This window comes from Sinohyriopsis cumingii, chromosome 4 (assembly GCF_028554795.1).
Source record: "Sinohyriopsis cumingii isolate HCF-2022 chromosome 4, ASM2855479v2, whole genome shotgun sequence".
Taxonomy (NCBI): domain Eukaryota; kingdom Metazoa; phylum Mollusca; class Bivalvia; order Unionida; family Unionidae; genus Sinohyriopsis; species Sinohyriopsis cumingii.
This window is the reverse complement of record NC_142964.1, coordinates 48,890,724-48,913,797: the sequence shown is the minus strand read 5'-3', so window position 1 is coordinate 48,913,797 and position 23,074 is coordinate 48,890,724. Positions and strand designations below refer to the sequence as shown.

General features: G+C 34.9%; 1 protein-coding gene across 2 annotated transcripts in view; it reads left to right on the top strand.

Annotated features, from left to right (window-relative positions):
• Nucleotides 1-23,074, top strand: part of LOC149801132 (nuclear pore complex protein Nup205-like) — a 137,819-nt gene that overhangs the window by 62,398 nt on the left and 52,347 nt on the right. For both annotated transcript variants that reach the window (XM_089955156.1, XM_089955157.1), the window contains exons 18-26: nt 151-208; nt 638-827; nt 2,541-2,661; nt 7,284-7,383; nt 13,182-13,340; nt 13,984-14,229; nt 14,841-14,984; nt 19,060-19,161; nt 20,055-20,302. In XM_089955156.1, the coding sequence (XP_089811282.1) occupies nt 151-208; nt 638-827; nt 2,541-2,661; nt 7,284-7,383; nt 13,182-13,340; nt 13,984-14,229; nt 14,841-14,984; nt 19,060-19,161; nt 20,055-20,302 (1,368 nt within the window). The remainder of the gene's footprint in view (nt 1-150; nt 209-637; nt 828-2,540; nt 2,662-7,283; nt 7,384-13,181; nt 13,341-13,983; nt 14,230-14,840; nt 14,985-19,059; nt 19,162-20,054; nt 20,303-23,074) is intronic.

Sequence of the window (23,074 nt, the reverse complement as noted above, 5' to 3'; positions counted from 1 at the left end):
AATATATTAGCTATGATGTCATAGCCTCATTGAAGTAGGTGTACTAGTATTAGTTACTAGTAATATGTAATGCTCAGATTATGCTTACATCTTTTTTGGAGTTGGCATGTATGCTAAGGAAAAAGTTTAAACTGTTTGCTGTACTTGCAGATTTTGAAAATACTGGATGATGGAATAAAGTTGTTGGAGTTGTACAGTCACATGCCAGGTACGTGAATTCTAACCATGCCATGTATATGAACGTACTTATAATTATTTGCTACTAATGAAATTATATACTGATATAGTGGTTAATGCTCAAGCTAAAAATAGTAATGACATTATGGTCTCAGTCAATGACTTGCATGTTGAGTTGACTTAGAGTATCACATTTGATTTGTTCTCATATTCATCTGTACAGCAACATTATTTATATCTGATGTATTACTGAATTTTAATTCCATAATGTTTTATAAACCCCAAATTAAACTTCTCATGAATTAATTAATTTATTTTATAACATATGTAAATTATAGTTTGTAATCCTGAGAAGATCAGCATTGACCACCACTGGACATAACTGTCTCAGGACATGGGACAAAGATGCAAAATTCTTTTTTGTGGCTTGTTTCTAAAATGATTCTTAAATTTTATTTAGGTCAGTCATCACTGGAAAGAGCTTGTCTACTGTGTCTGCAGATGATAGAGTGTGCCCTGCAAAAGGAAGATCAGTTTGTTAATATGATACGGAACACAGGATATAGCATCATGGTCACATCCATGGATAAGATGCTGCTGGGAATAAACCCCCGCTCAATGAAGGCTGACAACCTTGTCAATATTGCCAAGTAAGTACACTTTGGCATCTGTATATGATAAACCATTGGATGAAACATTTTTGCGTGGAAAGTCATTGGAGGCTCCGAGTCTACTGTGACTCCAATATTAGCGGGTAGATTGTTGTATCACTTTACCAGTTACAGTAGTAATGGTGGCATTAGCATTATTAGAGTTATCTACTGAAGTAATTTAAAGTAATATTGCATTAAAAACGGCCCGTAGCAGATATTATACATTAATCAGAGTCCATATATTACATGATAGAGCTTCTTTTCTAGTGGCAATAGCAACAGCTGAGTATCAGCAGTGTCAAAGGGGCAGCCGCAGTGGTTAGTGTGCCAGTCTCATGACTGAAATGGTACAGGCTTGAATCCTGCCATTAGACCAGCCTAGGTCCGCTACCATGCTGTGTCCTTGGGCAAGGCACTTTACTTCAATTGCCCCTGCACTACATAACGCATTTTTGTTGATGTGCTGTCAAGCACCAAACCATCCAACCAAAAGTGTCAAAGTTTTGTTTTAACATTTTTGTAAGTTAGAGACATAGGTGATACTTCAGTGCCTTTATGCAGGTGAGACACTAGGTTCAGCAGAACACTTGTTTGAACATCCACCACAATTGAGGGTAAGATTATAAGAAAAGTAGGTAACTGCAACTTTCAGCTGGAGTGGTTTACAATTATGCAAGGAATACAGTGTATTTCATGAACACAGCACACATACAGCAGAAATTTGGCTCCATCCCAACTCAGTTAGATTGCTTTGGCAGAGCATTATGTTCCAGAAAAACAGTTAATCTCCACTTTCTGTTTTCATTGCATATTATAAAGGATAATGTAACCAGGCCGACCAGTCCTAACACTAACCTTGTAATGCTGAGTGCCTAATGAAGCAGCTGTTAGTACCATTTTTATAAGTCTTTGGTATGACTCTAGGCTGGGGTTCGAACCCGTGACCACCCACATCCAAAGTGGACATTGTAAACAATAGGCCACTGGTGTTGTCCACATGTCCATTAATCCTTATTGAAGTCAAATTAACAGCTTGTTAACAGTAATCTTTATTGAAGTCAAATTGACAGCTTGTTAACAGTAATCCTTATTGAAGTCAAATTGCTTAAAAGTAATCCTTGTTTATCGGAACTTACTGTGTTATTTCTTTGGACATAAATTCTTCACGATAAACGGACATCTAAAAAGGTGATCTGCCATCATTTCTCCTGCATTCTTTCCTGGTTAGAAGTGAGAGAAAAATTATCCATTGTTTGCATTGGTGTTGGTGGCCCCGAGTGGTCAAGTGGTCTAAAGTGCTTGCAGTTCTGGATCACTGCCATCTCACCTCTGTCTGCGTGGGTTCGAGTCCAAGGCTCGGCTGGCATGGGTACGTGGGAAAGCCTGCCAGTAGCTTCTCGTGGATCCGTGGTTCTTCCCTGGGTTTTCCAGGGTTCTTCCTCCACCAGTTATACTGGCCGCCATGTATAGCCTATCTTGTGCTGAAAAATGGCGTTAAACCCTAGAACAACATCATTGGTGTTGGGATAGGGAAATCTTAGAATTTTTTATTGGCTGGAATTTAGCAAAGTCTTATTTCTGCATACTGATTCTGACCCTTATGGTGGGTGGTTTCCCTATCCCATGCTAATGTGTATGATAGATTATGTTATCCTTATCAATTTATAACCCGTGAAAAACCAGTGTTTAGGTGTATACCTTAAATTTCAGATATGTCATGTTCAACAGTACATTACCAGACCAAGCTTTATCAGCTGTGAGAATCTTGTACCTGGTCTGCAAGTCGGCATCTGTACAAAGAGTTATGGTCAACCTGTTCACTGAAAATCAGGTAGGAATATTCTGATTTAATTTTCCTGTTTTTTATCTGACCCTTTTTGTAAATAATTAAGTAATTATTTCTTTATTTTTGAATTTCAACCAAATTTGGTATGCTGCTAGATATTGATGAGACCTTATGGGTTTGATTGTCAGTATTCTTTATAATTCAACAGATTTATGTCCCTTGATTGTCAGCATTCTTTGCCATTCATCAACAGAGTTATGTCCCTTGATTGTCAGCATTCTGTGTCAGTGTTCAACAGGTTGGACTTTAAATCTGTTTTTGTTAATGATGATTTTGTTTCCACATATTGTCTGATATATATTCAACTTAAGTGTGTTTTTTAAACTATGTCTTTGTTTCCATGCACTATCTCACATATGTATTGGACTTTGAATCTGGTTTTTTAGCTGTGTTTAATCATGTCTAATTCTGTTGGTTTAGCTTAAATCACCTTTTTCTTAACCTAACTCCTTTTTTCATTTTAATGTTTTCAAGTCAGTGTTAATATTTAAACACTCTCTACCAAGATATATGTAAAACTGTTTGACAATCTCACCTCTGGGGTGACTAGGTTTAGGAGCAGGAACAGAACTTTAAAAAATTGTTTTAGGTAATGAGTGTTTGTTTTAAAAAGTCACCATCTTTTAAACAATAGCAAAAATTTAACCTGCAAAAAGTAATATAGAAAATTTTAATTGTGTGCATAAATTAAGGCCGTACATCTTATTTAATACATGAATAAACCTGGTGACATTTTTTCTATCAGTTAAGTAAAGATAGTTACTTCAGAAAAATGAGTGAGAACGATGTTTTGACTAAGCTTAGACAGACTTGCTGTAATATGATCAGGTGAACCTATGGATAAGATATGGAAAATAATGAGAAAAAAGAACGCTATTGCCAGGAATGCAAGGTATGGTAAAGTATCATGAAAACCATTCTGTATAGTCAGGACTGCAGGGTACAGTAATATATCATGTAAACCATTCTGTATAACCAGGATTGCTGGGTACAGTAAAGTATCACAAAAACCATTATATATAGCCAAGAATTCAATTTATGGTAAAGTATCATGAAAACCATTCTGTATAGCCAGGAATTCAGTTTATGGTAAAGTATCATGAAAACCATTCTGTATAACCAGGAATTCAGTGTATGGTAAAGTATCATGAAAACCATTTTGTATAGCCAGGAATTCAGCATGTCGTAAAGTATCATGAAAACCATTCTGTATAGCCAGGAATTCAGTTTATGGTAAAGTATCATGAAAACCATTCTGTATAGCCAGGAATTCAGTGTATGGTAAAGTATCATGAAAACCATTCTGTATAGCCAGGAATTCAGCATATCGTAAAGTATCATGAAAACCATTCTGTATAGCCAGGAATTCAGTTTATGGTAAAGTATCATGAAAACCAAACTATATAGCCAGGAATTCAGTTTATGGTAAAGTGTCATGAAAACCATTCTGTATAACCAGGAATTCAGTTTATGGTAAAGTGTCATGAAAACCATTCTGTATAACCAGGAATTCAGTGTATGGTAAAGTAGCATGAAAACCATTCTGTATAGCCAGGAATTCAGTGTATGGTAAAGTAGCATGAAAACCATTCTATATAGCCAGGAGTTTAGTTTATGGTAAAGTGTCATGAAAACCATTTTGTATAGCCAGGAATTCAGCATATCGTAAAGTATCATGAAAACCATTTTGTATAGCCAAGAATTTAGCATATCGTAAAGTATCATGAAAACCATTCTGTATAGCCAGGAATTCAGTGTATGGTAAAGTATCATGAAAACCATTCTGTATAACCAGGAATTCAGTTTATGGTAAAGTGTCATGAAAACCATTCTGTATAGCCAGGAATTCAGCATATCGTAAAGTATCATGAAAACCATTCTGTATAGCCAGGAATTCAGCATGTCGTAAAGTATCATGAAAACCATTTTGTATAGCCAGGAATTCAGCATATCGTAAAGTATCATGAAAACCATTTTGTATAGCCAAGAATTTAGCATATCGTAAAGTATCATGAAAACCAAACTATATAGCCAGGAATTCAGTTTATGGTAAAGTGTCATGAAAACCATTCTGTATAACCAGGAATTCAGCATATCGTAAAGTATCATGAAAACCATTTTGTATAGCCAGGAATTCAGCATATCGTAAAGTATTATGAAAACCATTTTGTATAGCCAAGAATTTAGCATATCGTAAAGTATCATGAAAACCAAACTATATAGCCAGGAATTCAGTTTATGGTAAAGTGTCATGAAAACCATTCTGTATAACCAGGAATTTAGCATATCGTAAAGTATCATGAAAACCATTCTGTATAGCCAGGAATGCAAGGTATGGTAAAGTTTCATGTTGACACCACAATTTCAGTTGACTCGTCGTCACCATACAGTTGGGATACAGAATTTGAGCGACAACCATTAACAGCATTTCAACCTGTCTCTATAGATTTCGTGCATACAATCGTGATGAAGAGTGCACCAAAGTCATGTGAACTTGATCCAATTCCAACATCACTGCTGCTTGAGTGCTTAGATCCAGTATTGCCTTCACTAACTGATGTTATTAATACCTCTCTCTCATCTGGGGAATTCCCATCATTTTTCAAAACTGCCATTGTAAAGCCTCTGCTGAAGAAACCAACACTAGACCATAATGATATAAAGAACTACCGCCCAGTTTCTAATCTCCTATTCATTTCAAAAATCTTAGAAAAGGTTGTTCTATCTCAGCTTGTATCTCATCTAAATTCAAACAGTCTTTTTAGCAATGTACAATCTGTTGCCCTTGCCACAGTACTGAAACTATTCTTCTAAAAGTAGTTAATGACATTCTCTCTGCATTGGATAGCGGAAAGATTACAGTCCTCACCCTCCTTGATTTGTCTTCAGCATTTGACACAATAGACCATGATATATTACTTCACCGTCTCCAGCATGTATTTGGCATTCATGATACAGCCTTACTGTGGTTCAAGTCCTACTTGGTCAACAGGACACAAATTGTATCTGCAAATGGAATACACTCCAATCCAGTTGATCTATGTTGTGGTGTTCCACAGGGGTCCGTTCTTGGACCTGTTCTCTTCATTCTGTACACTCAGTCGCTCTCAAGTGTCATACATTATCATCCAGTGTCTCATCAATTGTACGCTGATGACACGCAAATATACAAATCTAGCCACCCAACTGAAGTTGATGCTACCATCCAAGGTGTAGAGAGGTGCATTTCTGATGTGAAATCATGGATGACTTGTAACAAGCTGCAGATGAATGATGATAAAACTGAGGCCATTCTGATCACAACACAAAGACTTTCTCATTCACATCCTTTACCTAAAACAATAAATATCAGCAATGCCAACATTAAATTCACACAATCAGTATGAAACCTAGGTGTTACTCTGGACAGTACTCTCACATTGCACCAACATGTCATGAACATATGCAAGGCTGCATATCTTGAGCTGAGACGCATCAGCTCAATTCACAAATATCTTTCAGTTGATGCCACTAAAACACTTGTGTGTTCATTAGTACTTTAAAGACTGGACTATTGTAACTCAGTTCTGTCTGGTTCATCTCAATATCTACTCCAGAAACTTCAAAAAGTTCAAAACACAGCTGCTCGGATCATACTTAGAGTACCACAATCAGAGCACACCTCCCCACTGCTCTGTACCCTACACTGGCTATCCATTCAATCCAGAATCAAACACAGAATTTGTTCTCTGTGCTACGTTTCACTGTCGGACTCTAGTCCAACATACTTATCTGACCTCACCCATGTATACACACCAGCAAGATACTTACGCTCCTCTTCTGACAATTGTATACTCCTTATTCCAAGTATGAAAACAAAGTCATATGGACAGCGTTCTTTTGCATACCAGGGCCCAGCAATGTGGAATGAATTGCCCACTGAACTTAGACACAAAGACACAGTGATCACATTCAAGAGGGCTCAAAACTCACTTATTTTGACAGCAAGAACAAACTTAAAACCTAATAAGGTTTCCTGCCTGAAATATTCTCAGCATGTTTTTAATTTCATTTTTTTAATGTTTTTCTAATTTCATGTTGTTTGTTTTTGTAATAATATTATTATGTTTCTTGCCTTATAGGTGTTGTCTAAAGTTGTAAAGCGCTTAGAGCTTCTAAAGATTAGGCGCTATACAAAGTCCTCATTATTATTATTATTATTGTTATCATGTAAACCATTCTATATAGCCAGGAATTCAGCATATCATAAAGTATCATGAAAACTATTCTGCTTAGTCAGGATTGCAGAGTACAGTAATATATCATGTAAACCATTCTGTATAACCAGGAATTCAGAATATCATAAAGTTTCATGAAAACCATTCTGCATCACACAGATCTAGAACACCTGATAATTTGATTTTAAAAAGTTATTATGTAATAATAATGATGATAATAATGTGGAAGAGGGAGCAGCACACAATAAAAATGCAGCAAAAGTATCATAGGATCAAATTCACAAAATTCAAGCACATCAGTGATAAGTAGGCACTACATTTAAATTGTCATTGAATGAATCATATCTACATGTGGAACATGAACGCATTTTTCATCATTTACATTGACAGGCAACAAAAGTTGATTTGCTTCATGGGTTTGTGGAATGTCTGGAACAAGATGATGTAGAAACAGTAGAAATGAACTTGGACATCACATCATTGAAGAGGGGTAATTATCTGTTTTTCATAGGATACCATTTTCATGGATTTCATGGTAATTTCAATCCTTCATTTGAAACAATAGAACTTCGTCATTCCTGTGTCAGTCCTTCAGTGAAAACAATTTGACTTTGTCAGTCCTTCATTGGAAACAAAAAGACTGTCAGCCCTTCAGTGGAAACAATTGGACTGTGTTAGTCCATGAATTTTTAAGTAGTGACAAATGTTTTTATTACAAAATAATGAAAATTGACACCCATAAAAATAAATAAATTCACAGTACCATATTTTCTTCATGATTTGGAATGGCAATTATTTCCCTTTCTATTAAAGTGTTTGCAAGCAAATGAAAGAAAATAATTTTCATGTATTGTAATTTTATACACTGATTGCTTTAGACACAGTTGTAGTTCTGCCATGATTGGACAAGAGGGACAGACTAAAACCACTTTTGGAAAGTGGAGGAATGACTTTATCATCAGAAATAGTTATGATAAGTTTACATGTAAATTGTCCAAAACATTCAGGTTATGCAATAACTTGGGAAAAGCACAATTTACTATTCATTAATAGGCGACACTGACATCACAAATAATACATGTTTAAAACGATATTACTCACCTGTAGATAAAAAAAATCTCCATCTTATAAACAGTAGAATATGTCCCCCTCTATTGAAAATGGAAGTCTTGTCTCAGTTTTTTTGTTGTTGCACACCACCATTTTGGATAATACAAACACTGCATCCACTTACATATGAACTATTGAACCAATCCTAGTTTGTGCGATCCAGTACTGAAATTTGTACAAGACTAATAGCAAACTAAATTACATTTCAATATTTTTAGATCATAGAAGTATATCAAATACACAAAATAATATGTTTTGTGCTTGTTTTTTTTGTTTTTGTTTTAGGTGTTAATATACATCAAGACTAATATTCCTTAAAATTTAACCAGGTGGAGATGTTAGTATTATCCACAATGGAGCAAAACATTTAGTGATATCAGCTTATACTTTACGGGTTTTTTTCTTTTATTACAGTGTGGTATATTTTTATAATGATGTTATGGTTTTAGATTTTTGTATCTGCATGCGAGTTATGTAGTTTTCAACAAATGTTACTTACGTCATTGTCGGTGAGTTAATGATCAGGGTTTTCCCACTTTTAGACAATTTAGATCTTGTCATGGCTATTTCTGATTAGCAAGTCATACAGTAATCTATAGTGATAGAACATTTACACAGTAATCTATAGTTAAGCCATTTGGGTACATGCAGGATAATTCTTTTCTAGATGTGAGGTCAGAAAGTGGTATTAGTACATCTTGTTTTATAATTCTTGAACTAGTGGTTATAGCGTTCGCCTCAGTTTCGGGAGGTCATCGGTTCAAACCCAGGCCGAGTTATACTAAAAACTTTTTTTTAAAATAGTACTAGCAACTGCTTCACTTGGCGCTCAGCATTAAGAAGTTAGTGTTAGGAGTGGTCAGCCTGGTGTCAAGATCATGTGACTGGGTAGGACATCATGCTAAATGAGTGTGGCATGATACCTCAGTGCTAGACATCACTATAAACTGTCACAATGCATACATTGTAGCGATATGACAGAATTTTTTTTAAAGCTACCTTGCAAATCAAACACACACACACAAATGTGTCTGGAAACATCAGTGTGCAAATAAAAAAAAATATAAAACAATGCCCAAAAATTAATAGGCATGAAAATATTATTTTGGCCAAAATAAATTTTGGTGTCTGTAAACAAACAAACACAGAAAATGTGGTATTTAAGTATGTCCTTGTTTGGAGCAATTTTTTATGATAGAACATTTACACAGTAATCTATAGTTGAGCCATTTGGGTACATGCAGGATGATTCTTTTCTAGATGTGAGGTCAAACTAATGATATTTATGTACAAAAGATCACCCTTGGATATGCCTTTGCATCTTTATCACATAATGTTGACTGGTGAGATTGTGATAAGACCATTTATAATAGTTGGGACCATATTCCCATTCAGTCACTGGAAGTTAAATATAATCTGTATTCAGTTAATTTTACTCCATATTTGTGCTGTCTTACTAGTGGAGGTATGGCAAAGCCAGATTAAGCAGGGTAAGACATAATGTAAATTCCCTAATTAACATCCCCAGGGGTGTTGTAGTTTCCAAATTAGGGCATTTATTAGAGTACAATAATGAAAGCTTAAGTTCTTTTGATGTACTCTTATAATGACCACATATACATCTGGGGGTCTTTCTGCCACTGAATTCAGCCATTGTAAATATCAGCACAGTTAAAATTATAAGACGATCAACACATTTTCCCACTCAGCAGCCGGTTGAAGTAGGACTGGTAAGTCTTTTAACTTGCCAGCTAGCTCTCATGTTGAACACTATATGTGTGCCTGTAACTTTAGTAATTTTTACATCAATATATACATTGTAACATTGTGATCAACTGAGACTGCTGCATCATTTTGTTACAATCATGGATCTGAAATTGAAAAGCACAGGCCTTGTACTGCATCTTTTAAATTTCTGTTCTTAAAAATGGGGAGGGGCCATTAATTAGGGAATATACAGCAGGTATCATCTCTCCATAATCAAAAGAGCGATAGACAAACCATATATACTAATTTATTGTAAGTCCAGTCCTACAACAAACAACATAGACCCTGATCTTCTCTTAAATAATGTGCCTGCAGATCAGGGTCTATGTTGTTTGGTCTGCTGATTACTTCTAACAAACTGCATAGACAGCATTATGTGACGGCAGATCTTGGTGTATATATGGTATTCAGTTAGACTTAAAAGTGGTCGGTTATCACTTGGCCAGCATCAAAAGAGTGGCATTAGCATCAGTTTTACAATGTTATGTTAAAGTTAGTTTTTCAAAGTTACAAATAGTGAAGAGCATTACAACCAAGACAAAGATACTGGAGTATTTAGTGTTTAAAAAACTGAGATTTTTGCATAGTGTTACTAGTCTATGCTCTTAAAATAAGTAACAGAAAAGATTAAAGGACAACAAGCTTTGTAAAATTTAAATAATAATTTATTTCCCTAGAAAACAAAGTGAAAAATGAGAAGAAAAAGAAACTTACGGTATAGCGAATTAAATCCCAAAATTATCCAATAATTACAGACACAAGTCTAAATAATTTAAAGTCCTGAATAAAATACAGTACTTGTCTTGAAGTGATCCAAAGCTGAAGGTGATGACATGTCTGTTATAGCTTATGGAGTGCTGATGTGTCAACAGTCTTTTCTTGAATCACAGCAATATAATTCCAGGTTTGATATCAGTATAAATTGCAGTTAATGTCTTTATCCAAGAATTTTATCAGAGCACTTTTGTATTTTGAGAGAAAATAATCACTTGAATTCAGTAATTTGAAGAAAATAATATTCAGCCCAAACTGGTCACAACATAATACAACTTGAAAGTGCTAGATGTTAAAGCATGACTGACCAAGTCCTCACAATTACAAGATTATATAATGTTTTTACTTGAACTCGGGTCACAATTAGCATTTTCTATAAAAAAAAAACGTTATCTAATTGGAAAATAACCTTCTATAATGAGCCTGATGTTTAGAAAATCAAAACCATAACCTGTAAAATTCACATTGGAAACTCCAAAACTTTGACCCAGATCAACATATTTACCTCTTCTGTTAATAATGATTCTGACATTAAGCCCACTCATAGAGAAAACAATTCAGCTATATATTAGTTGTTGACATAAAATGAAATACAAAAAAAGTAAAAAAAGTCAATCGGGTCAAGCAGAAATGAACTCAGTTTTGGACAAGGTCAAGTCCATTATACAATGTTACATTACAATAGCATGTAATGAAATAAAATAATTTTAAAGCTAACAAACAAATAATTAAATATACATGACACTTAGCTTGGTCAAGCAATTAAAAAAAAACACCCCCACCCCACCCCCAAAAAAGCAAAAAAGCAAAATGACATAAAATGGTAGGTTGGTTTGTGTTCATTTTTTCTTGTGCTACTTATAGTTGTATATCTATTGGCATGTAAGGATCATTACATAGAAAAGTATTTGAAAAAGTAAATTCACTATTGGTTTGTATTAGGAGGGCAAAATGAGATTTAAAAGTTCATACAATTGGCATAGGTTGAAGATTATAGAATCCTTTTGAAATACACAAAGGAAACTTTATGCTGTTGAGTGAATCTTTTTTAGTATGATACAGTTATTAAGATCATGTGGGTGTTTTGCAACCGCAACTAATTCACTAAAGATTTACAAAGGTACTGTTTAATTTTTGATGAATTTCTTACTGTGATTAATAAAATTGTATAAGAAATTTTCTTTTTCATTATTTAAAGAAAGACGGAAGCCACAACCATGTCATTTTATGTCCCATTTAATGAGAGATGGAAGTCACAACCATGTCATTTTATGTCCCATTTAATGAGAGACGGAAGTCACAACCATATCGTTTTATGTCCCATTTAATGAGAGATGGAAGTCACAACCATGTCAACCACTCCGGTGGTCTAGTGGTTAGAGCATCTGCCTTGGATGCGGGAGGTCGTGGGTTCGATTCCCAGCTGAGTCATGCCAAAGACTTACAAAAATGGTACTAACAGCTGCCACGCTTGCTTGGTGCTCAGCATTAAGAGGTTAGTGTTAGGACTGGTCAGCCTGGTGTCAGGATCACGTGACTGGGTGGGACATCATGCGAAATGTCTGGCTTGATGCCTTAATCCTAGACATCACTATAAACTGCCACACTGCAGACATTGTAGCGATATGACTGAAAAATTGTTAAAGCTAAGTTAAAAATCCAAATCACACACACACACAAACATGTCATTTTATTTCCCATTTAATGAGAGATGGGAGTCACAACTATGTCATTTTATGTCCCGTCTCTACCTGACTTCAGACTTTGGATGGCTTGCACATGGAGTGATAACAATAGCTTTGTATTGTTGATCTAAAGGTCATAGGTCATGGTCAGGGTCAGGGTAAGTCTCATTAGAAAAAAATGGTTTCTGCAGATTAAATTTTATTCAATGCCACATCTTTTGACTGAAGGTAGAGGTCTTTGAGACCCACTGGTCAGTAATCTCCAGGGTCAACCACACCCATCTAGTGCCTAAATAGAGGACTGTTAAATATGGAGCAGTCATATAATGTGCCAATTACAGAACTCTTGTATTTTCAAGAAAGTTTTGTTTCTTTATATTTTTGACTTTTTTGAGCACCAGTCTTATTAGCAAAGTACTTGAACAAAATAATAGATATTCATTTGCCATGTTTCCATTAGTATGAAGACAGCCTTATTAGATTTTATTGCCATTTGAATTATATTTTTATAGGTTTTTCTGACTTTTGTATTTGTTTTTGGAGTGAATCCTTGTCAGCATAATTATGCAGAAACTACTTTACATAAGAAAATGAGGCTTGGTATGCATGTTTATGTGCATATGTAAATGATCAAATTGGATTTCTGTGCCATATATAAGAAATCATTTTTGATGGCTTTATCCAGTTTTAAAACTTTCTGTAATTGATATCTACAGTATGTACATATGTATTTGACAAAAATTGATCTGCTCTATACTTGCACATATCTACCAGGTCCATAATGCACTGGCATATCTGGGTCTACGCGGTTTGTTAGGAGTAATCAGTAGAACAATTAATATAAACCCTCATCTTCTAGTTCTTTATATGTTGGCAGATCAGGGTCTATGTTGTTTGCAATTGGACTCAACTTATAAGCATTTGTATAGTATTTATTTTCTCACTTTTTAAGATGAAGATCTGATGCCAAGTCAGATAAGGAATTTGACCAGACAACATTTGCTGAAACTTCTCCTTTACTCCTTGGAGCAATCAGCTCCAAATCTGGCTCACTTTTTGCTTGGCTTTGAAATCCGGAAACCAGTCAGCAAGACAACACTACAAGATGCAGGTAAGGCCAATGGGTTCTGTATTTCAAATTAGCTCTTGTTAGACGTATCGTTGAATATTGATTATATATGACTTATCAGGTCATAGATTGGTCCGTTTGATTTCACATTCAACTTTACAGAACTGCTCGGTTTCAGGAAAATACTTGTATTGTTCTTTATTTTGCTTTTGTTTTACATCTGTAATAATGTGCACAGTTATCACTTATCAGCACAATTTTATGGACATGTATTAAAAAAAAAAAAACACTTTCACTTTTGTTTGGAATGATATCATTTAGTATAATATAATTATTTTGTGTTGTGGAAGACAGAAAATATCCTTATGTACATTACATTTTGTCTTGATATGTTTACAGTGTTCATTTATATGTGAAACTGATTATTAAAGACAGGAAAACTTGTCACATTCAAACAATACTTTGCTTCAAATCCTAATTTGATCATTTCTTTTGATAGTCTGTAAAATCAGACCCATACTTCCAACATGACTAAGGGCTGAAAATATATATATATCCTTTGTCTTGCAGCATTGGAGAATGACAATTTACACAAAATATTGGGCTTGTAAAATATGTTAGGTTGTTCCTGTCCAGATAATTAACACATTGCATATTCCGGCTACAATTTACTCATTATATTCAGGTGTCTTGAACTCACCCAAAACATGCCTTCATGCAATCCTAACCTTGCTAAATCGGGGCGCAGGATCAGGTTCTGGCCCAAATTGTCTTCGAGAGACCCCTGTTTTGGCAGAACTGTGTTACCAGCTGATTTATCACCTTGCCGCCAACAAGGAAGCATCATCACCCACACTTCGCTATCTTAGAACTTCACATGACTTTCTGTTCAGGCAGATACAACATCTCCCATTTGATTCAGCAGAAATCGGTGAGTTTTTGATACATAGTAAACCTCACAAATATCACAATTAGGATAAGTCATTAATTTTGTTGTACACTGGCCACTCCTCTGTGGGGGTAGGTGGGTGTCATTTAATGACGTTACTAGCTTCTGTAACTTCACACCTGAATTTGGATCATTCTGCTTCTGATGTCTTTTCTTGCCAACGTAAATAGTTGATTTCCAGAGTATGCTTGGTTCATTCACAGTTTTGTTTTTTTCTTTCTTTGTTTTTACATGTTTTTGGTATGTGCTGAACTGAGTTTTGAAACATCAGAATGACACCAATGATTAGAATGACATTCAAATGAAGTATAACAAAATATTTAATCCTTTCTTTTGTTGTTTTTGAGATTAGTTGAGTGTAGAAAGATTATCAAGGGTCACTGAAACTTTAGTGATGCATTTAAGTTTGCTGACAAGGTGTACAACAAAAATGTTTATAGGGAAAGTTGCAGAAATTAGTTTGTACTGCAAATATATATCTATGTTTGCAGGATGGATGATACCAGAAATTTCCTATATATATAAAATATGTTTTAGTCATAAATTTTCAATCTACATGTATAGCTCTTAACTTGTTAATTGGGTATTTTTAGGTCATAATGTCACCAACCATCAGTCATGGCTGCTGAAAACGTTGGCTGTAGAACTCCGTCTCACCTCATTGAATAGACAGAGATCTCATACTCAGAGACTCATGCAACTGCTTCTAGATGACAAGGATGCAGATGAAACTGAAGGTAAATCTAAGGTTGCCGACTCCAAATTTATCCAAAGTGCTGCTTAATTGAATATGTATACTTTGATACACAGTGAAAGCTGCTAATAGCAGATCCACAGAACCAGTGAGATTTGTTTATTAACACGTATATTTTTATTCTGGAGGGTGATGGCTCTTGTTGCCTAAATAACGACGTTGTGCTGTGTAGCGTGTTTTGATGTCAACTAACATTATAACGAAAGTCAAATTTTCAGAAATATCACACACAACTGGCAACCAATAACGACACTTTCCTACAAAGTAAAGTTATAATGTTTTTTTCAGACTTTACTTACCCTGATGTCTTTGCTTTAATAAATTCAAATTCTCACAAAAGAAATGGACCTGTTTTCAAGTTTCGTTGCCCTACATTTCTGTTGGCTGGAAAGTGATGAAAGCTGGGAATGCTGAAATCGGGTTAAGTTGAAATATTATTCTTAACAAAACAAATAAAAATATATTATGCCTATTAGAACGTAAGCAGTGTTTCGTTTCATTCAAGAAATATATCCGCCACATGAACCTGCATAAGCATACTTCAGCATACCTCGACTACCGTCACATTGCAAGAAATTCAAATGTATGTCAGCAGAACATGAAAATGCACCCATTTGCTAGTGTCATATTTTCATTCTGCCAGGATAAAGACAGCACAGTAAGTATGTGAATTACACATAAATTAGTGAATCAGTGTCGATATATGCTGACAAATGTATGAGATATTCCTGAAACCTTGATTACTCGTTCCAGTGTCAACGACATTGGAACACTCTATACAAGGCTGTTATTGTAGGACTTATTGGTAGCAAAAAGCACATATTGGTTGGGAAAATTAAGAACTCACAACAGATTTCAGCCCTGGAATATTTTAAGCCATCGATGGAAGACTTGCAAGCTACCAATGCTGAAGCATTGCTTGTGAGTTTTCTTGTTGAACACAATCTACCTTTATCATCTGGAGACTTTGCTAAACATTTGTTCCAACAAATATTCCTGGACTTGAACATCACTTCACGAATTCATATCAGAATTCACTAATTTGTATCCCTATTTTCACTAGTTGCGAGCCTGGAGGGTTGGCAGCTATGGACTACTGTTGTCTTTACATCATTAATTAGTGAGACAACATAGAGGATTGTTGTTGTTAGACCACTAATTAGGGAGACTACATAGAGGAGTGTTGTCTTTACACCACTAATTAGGGAGACAACATAGAGGATTGTTGTCCTTAGACCACTAATTAGGGAGACAACATAGAGGATTGTTGTCCTTAAACCACTAATTAGAGAGATAACATAGAGCAGTGTTGTCTTTACACCACTAGTTACAGAGGCTATGTAGAGGAGTGTTGTTCTTAGACCACTAATTAGGGAGACAACATAGAGAATTGTTGTCCTTAGACCACTAATTAGGGAGAAAACAGGAGTGTAGTCTTTTCACCACTAGTTAGATAGACAACATAGAGGAGTGTTGTCCTTAGACCACTAATTAGGGAGACTACATAAGAGTGATGTCTTTACACCACTAATTAGGGAGACAATGAAGAGGATTGCTGTCCTTAGACCACTAATTAGGGAGGCAACATAGAGGAGTGTTGTCCTTAGACCACTAATTAGGGAGACTACATAGAGGAGTGTTATCTTTACACCACTAATTAGGGAGACTACATAGAGGAGTGTTATCTTTACACTACTAGTTAAGGAGACAACATTGAGAAGTGTTGTCCTTAAACCACTAGTTAGGGAGACAACAGAAGAGTTGTCCTAAGACCACTTGTTAGGGAGACAACATATAGGAGCATTGTCCTTAGACCACTAGGTAGGGAGTCAGTGATCTGGGTTTATTTGGGTAGATGTACTCAGTTTGACAGAATAGGGAGATATGCATTATTTTGACACAAACTTTTGTATAAGAACTATACATTTCATCCATAGTCTTGAATAATTGTGGTTCCAATTTTGAAAGCAGAGAATTGTTAATAAAACATGTATGTCCTGAATTTATGACAGTTTGTTGGGGACATTTTGGTAATAGCATTGCACGATGTCTGACACTGGAGCATCATGCTTCAGGGCAGGTACGAGCACTATTTTTACAAGTCTTTGGTATGACTCAGCTGAGGTTTGAACTTGTGACCTCCTGCATCTGAGGCAGATGCTCTAACCACTTAGGCCACATGAGCGGTCCCTAAAAATAGCCTATAATGTGCTTAAGAATGGTGTTAAAACCATAATAACAACAACTAATGCATATGGTTTATCTGCATACAGAATTCTTTAGAAACATGTTAGTTTTTCAAGTAATTTGCAGCCAGTCAGCGACATTCATTCATTTAAATACAGCGTATAATATGCAAGTACTCCTGAGATATGTAAATGTTACATTCCTGGGTTTTTACGTAAGCTGAGTTTTACTAGGCTTTGACATTATGGTGAAGGGTAACATTAACAAAACGCAATAAAAATCGTTAAGATTATGAAAAATGTAACAGAAATTGATTTATACATGTAAACAAGAGGAGTAGCGGAACTATATGCTGCAGGTGCTCTCAATACGAAGATCAAAACACAGTGTTGCATCTTTATGGTTCATTACATACCTGTGAGTTTACATATGTTGCAGTTTACATATCTCGGGGAGTACCTGTACCATTATACATAGGTTGGTTCTGTAGTTTATATCCCTAGACCAATAGTGTTAGGTGGCTACATAAAAGATAGCATTTTTATTTTATCATGGCGTTGACCTCCAAAATCATTGAAGATATATCTTTGAAGCTTGGTAGACATATTGGACTAGTATTTCAGATATGCCATTTGCTTTGCAGAATTTTTCAGTTTCAGTATAGTTTTTTTTTTGTTTGTGTCCATTTATTATATTCATCATCTGTCAATTAATCACACTCTCATTTCCAAGTCAGAACTCAAAAACCATTGAAGATGTCTGTTCAAGAATCGATCGATCCACTTTATCTGGAGCATGACATCAAAACCATCAAAGATAACTATAGTAAACTTGGTACACGTATTAAACTAATGGTCCCAGTATGAACCTTCGCTTTTAATTATCTGCACTTCGTTTTCATGCTAGATTTTCAAAACATTTTCTCTGTTATATTTGGTAGATTGATTAGACTAGCAGTGGAGATGTGCCATTTGCTATACACAGATTTTGAGGATACATATTTGTAACATTTTTCTTGATTTTTCATCATGTACACATCTGAGTTGATGGGTGCATATATCTTGAGGGATAATTTATTCTCACTATGGACAAAAGTAGCTCACAGTGACAAACATTTCTTGATACTTGCAAGGTTTGTGGCTTGTGTCATATTGAAGCAGGTGAGACAGCATTCAGCTCAATTCTTTTGGTAACATGAAATGTATAATGGACTAAATACATTTTCTGCCAGTGATGATATAATGTGGAATAGTGAACCCCTTTAAATTTGAGCTGTACTAGTCATAGACTAGAAAAGTTTATGGGTTGGTGTTTTGCCCATTGTCTGTCCATCCATCTGTTAGCACAAGTTTGTTATCGCTAAAATACTAGGAGGATTGTCATGTAACTTTGCACACACATTCAAGCTCAAAATGAAAACAATGACGTTCAGATGTCCATATGGCTGCCATTTTGAAAATCCCAAGGATGGGACACAGTGCATCAAAGGTTAACTCCAACAATCTCCTATCCCTTGTGACAAGAACTACATTGGCTTAATGTTCAAGACATTGGAGTTGTGGACAGAAGGGTGTGGTTTCAATTTCCACCATTGGCTAGCGTGGTGTGTTATGGGGCAAAGCACTTCACTGTACATGTCACAGCATAGCATAACCTTCAAACAAGGACATCAACCCTTTGTAGCTAGTACCCTACTATATTAGCAGCATATCTTCAACCAAAGCAGAGAAGGTTAATTGTTAGAAGAATCACTAAGAAAATAACACAGCTGGAGTCAAACTATTATCTTTCTGATCCCATATCAACCACAAGACTCTGCTGCCTTAATAGCGATAACAGGGATTTAACTCTTTCTTTTCTTTTTGCTGAAGTACTTCAAGTTGTGGGGAGTGAGAATCCGGAACTTCCATCCTCCTCTAGGTATTGGGATCAGTCCTTGTTCCACACCTCACAGTATGGCAGGAGAGTCATAGGTACGTCTGTCTGTTAATCTGTCTGTCTGTCTGTTTCTTTCTTTCTCTGTATTTGCTCTACTAGTATTCAATCTTCCTATTTTGAACCATAGATGTATCTATGTACCTGGTTATATTTTTGTAAAAGCTCAAAAGAGAGCATGTGTTGGATCCACAAGCCTACTTCCTGAGTTGTTAAATCAGGTCACAATGTACTAATTAGTTGCAGTAAAATAATAACAGTAATTAATATAGATCACTGATGCAAAATTACAACACAATACACATAATTGTCCTGATTATGTATCAGAAGGATGATAATTACATAAATGTCAGTTTTCTGTAATGATTGGCTTTGATTATTAGTGTGACACATTTCCAGATAAACTCAGTTCCTTCTAAATTTTCTAGACAAGGATTTTTTTATATAAAGTGTGGTAAATACTGCTTGAATTAGGAATAAGAAGGACATATGATTCTGATAATGAAAGTTGCAATCTGCCGTTTCCAAACTACATGAAAGTCATATTTTTTCATTGTCTGGCAGTTTCTGATACCTACCTCTATTAGCATTAATTTCCCATTATTCATCTATGAGTCTATTAATAGGAATCTAGGTCACTTTCTGATTTATATATTCTTAGTAACTTTTTACTTTAGTTGAAATTTAGCAAATTTATTTAAGGATGATCTAAGGAGGAATTTGCTATGTGGATAAGTGTATTTACTTAATCAAAGCCTGTTAATTTGATACACTATTAACTACTCCATAGGTTAGTTTATACATGACCATAAATGGTGGTAATGTATATCAACTGCGATAAGATTTCCATCTTTATGACCTATGACCTGTTATTCTTCATGGGTGATATTTAGACATCACGTTTTCATTTCCTATTTGCTGTTATTATTAGGTCAGCAGTCCCGTCGCAAGCTGATGCGTCTTCTGGACTCATTAGAATTCACCCAAGAATACCCAGATCAACTGGACCTGGAGTATTTTGAGCCACACATGATTCAGCAGGTACTGGCAAGTGTAGAAGGAAAAACAGAGCAAGGAATTTGCTACTATAATGTGAAGACCTTACATCGGATACTGATGAATGAACTGAACAACCTGCCAGGCACCACCATGGCTGGACAGAGGAATCATATACAGGAGGTTAGTTTGAGGTTCTACTGTATTCATCATAAGACAATCTTAATACTTTCTATAAAGTAGGCTCAAGGTTATACTGTATTCATCATAAGACGGTCTTAATACTTTCTATAAAGTAGGCCCAAGGTTATACTGTATTCATCATAAAACGGTCTTAATACTTTCTATACAGTAGGCTCAAGGTTATACTGTATTCATCGTAAGACATTCTTATTACTTTCTATACAGTCGGCTCAAGGTTATACTGTATTCATCATAAGACAATCTTATTACTTTCTATAAAGTAGGCCCAAGGTTATACTGTATTCATCATAAAACGGTCTTAATACTTTCTATACAGTAGGCTCAAGGTTATACTGTATTCATCATAAGACAATCTTATTACTTTCTATACAGTAGACTCAAGGTTATACTGTATTTATCATAAGACGGTCTTAATACTTTCTATAAAGTAGGCTCAAGGTTATACTGTATTCATCATAAAACGGTCTTAATACTTTCTATAAAGTAGGCTCAAGGTTATACTGTATTCATCATAAAACGGTCTTAATACTTTCTATACAGTAGGCTCAAGGTTGTACTGTATTCATCATAAGACGGTCTTAATACTTTCTATACAGTAGACTCAAGGTTATACTGTATTCATCATAAAACGATCTTAATACTTTCTATAAAGTAGGCTCAAGGTTATACTGTATTCATCATAAGACAATCATATTACTTTCTCTAAAGTAGGCTCAAGGTTATACTGTATTCATCATAAGACGGTCTTAATACTTTCTATACAGTAGGCTCAAGGTTGTACTGTATTCATCATAAGACGGTCTTAATACTTTCTATACAGTAGACTCAAGGTTATACTGTATTCATCATAAGACAATCTTATTACTTTCTATACAGTAGACTCAAGGTTATACTGTATTTATCATAAGACGGTCTTAATACTTTCTATAAAGTAGGCTCAAGGTTATACTGTATTCATCATAAAACGGTCTTAATACTTTCTATACAGTAGGCTCAAGGTTATACGGTATTCATCATAAGACAATCTTATTACTTTCTATACAGTAGACTCAAGGTTATACTGTATTTATCATAAGACGGTCTTAATACTTTCTATAAAGTAGGATCGAGGTTATACTGTCTTCATCATAGGACGGTCTTAATACTTTCTATACAGTAGGCTCAAGGTTGTACTGTATTCATCATAAGACGGTCTTAATACTTTCTATACAGTAGACTCAAGGTTATACTGTATTCATCATAAGACAATCTTATTACTTTCTATACAGTAGACTCAAGGTTATACTGTATTTATCATAAGACGGTCTTAATACTTTCTATAAAGTAGGCTCAAGGTTATACTGTATTCATCATAAAACGGTCTTAATTCTTTCTATAAAGTAGGCTCAAGGTTATACTGTATTCATCATAAGACAATCATATTACTTTCTCTAAAGTAGGCTCAAGGTTATACTGTATTCATCATAAAACGGTCTTAATACTTTCTATAAAGTAGGCTCAAGGTTATACTGTATTCATCATAAAACGGTCTTAATACTTTCTATAAAGTAGGCTCAAGGTTATACTGTATTCATCATAAGACAATCATATTACTTTCTATAAAGTAGGCTCAAGGTTATACTGTATTCATCATAAGACGGTCTTAATACTTTCTATAAAGTAGGATCGAGGTTATACTGTCTTCATCATAGGACGGTCTTAATACTTTCTATACAGTAGGCTCAAGGTTGTACTGTATTCATCATAAGACGGTCTTAATACTTTCTATACAGTAGACTCAAGGTTATACTGTATTCATCATAAGACAATCTTATTACTTTCTATACAGTAGACTCAAGGTTATACTGTATTTATCATAAGACGGTCTTAATACTTTCTATAAAGTAGGCTCAAGGTTATACTGTATTCATCATAAAACGGTCTTAATACTTTCTATACAGTAGGCTCAAGGTTATACGGTATTCATCATAAGACAATCTTATTACTTTCTATACAGTAGGCTCAAGGTTATACTGTATTCATCATAAGACAATCTTATTACTTTCTGTACAGTAGACTCAAGGTTATACTGTATTCATCATAAGACAATCTTATTACTTTCTATAAAGTAGGCTCAAGGTTATACCGTATTCATCATAAGACGGTCTTAATACTTTCTATAAAGTAGGATCGAGGTTATACTGCATTCATCATAAAACGGTCTTAATACTTTCTATACAGTAGGCTCAAGGTTATACGGTATTCATCATAAGACAATCTTATTACTTTCTATACAGTAGACTCAAGGTTATACTGTATTCATCATAAGACAATCTTATTACTTTCTATACAGTAGACTCAAGGTTATACTGTATTTATCATAAGACGGTCTTAATACTTTCTATAAAGTAGGCTCAAGGTTATACTGTATTCATCATAAAACGGTCTTAATACTTTCTATACAGTAGGCTCTAGGTTATACGGTATTCATCATAAGACAATCTTATTACTTTCTATACAGTAGGCTCAAGGTTATACTGTATTCATCATAAGTCAATCTTATTACTTTCTATACAGTAGACTCAAGGTTATACTGTATTCATCATAAGACAATCTTATTACTTTCTATAAAGTAGGCTCAAGGTTATACCGTATTCATCATAAGACAGTCTTAATACTTTCTATAAAGTAGGATCGAGGTTATACTGCATTCATCATAAAACGGTCTTAATACTTTCTATAAAGTAGGCTCAAGGTTATACTGTATTCATC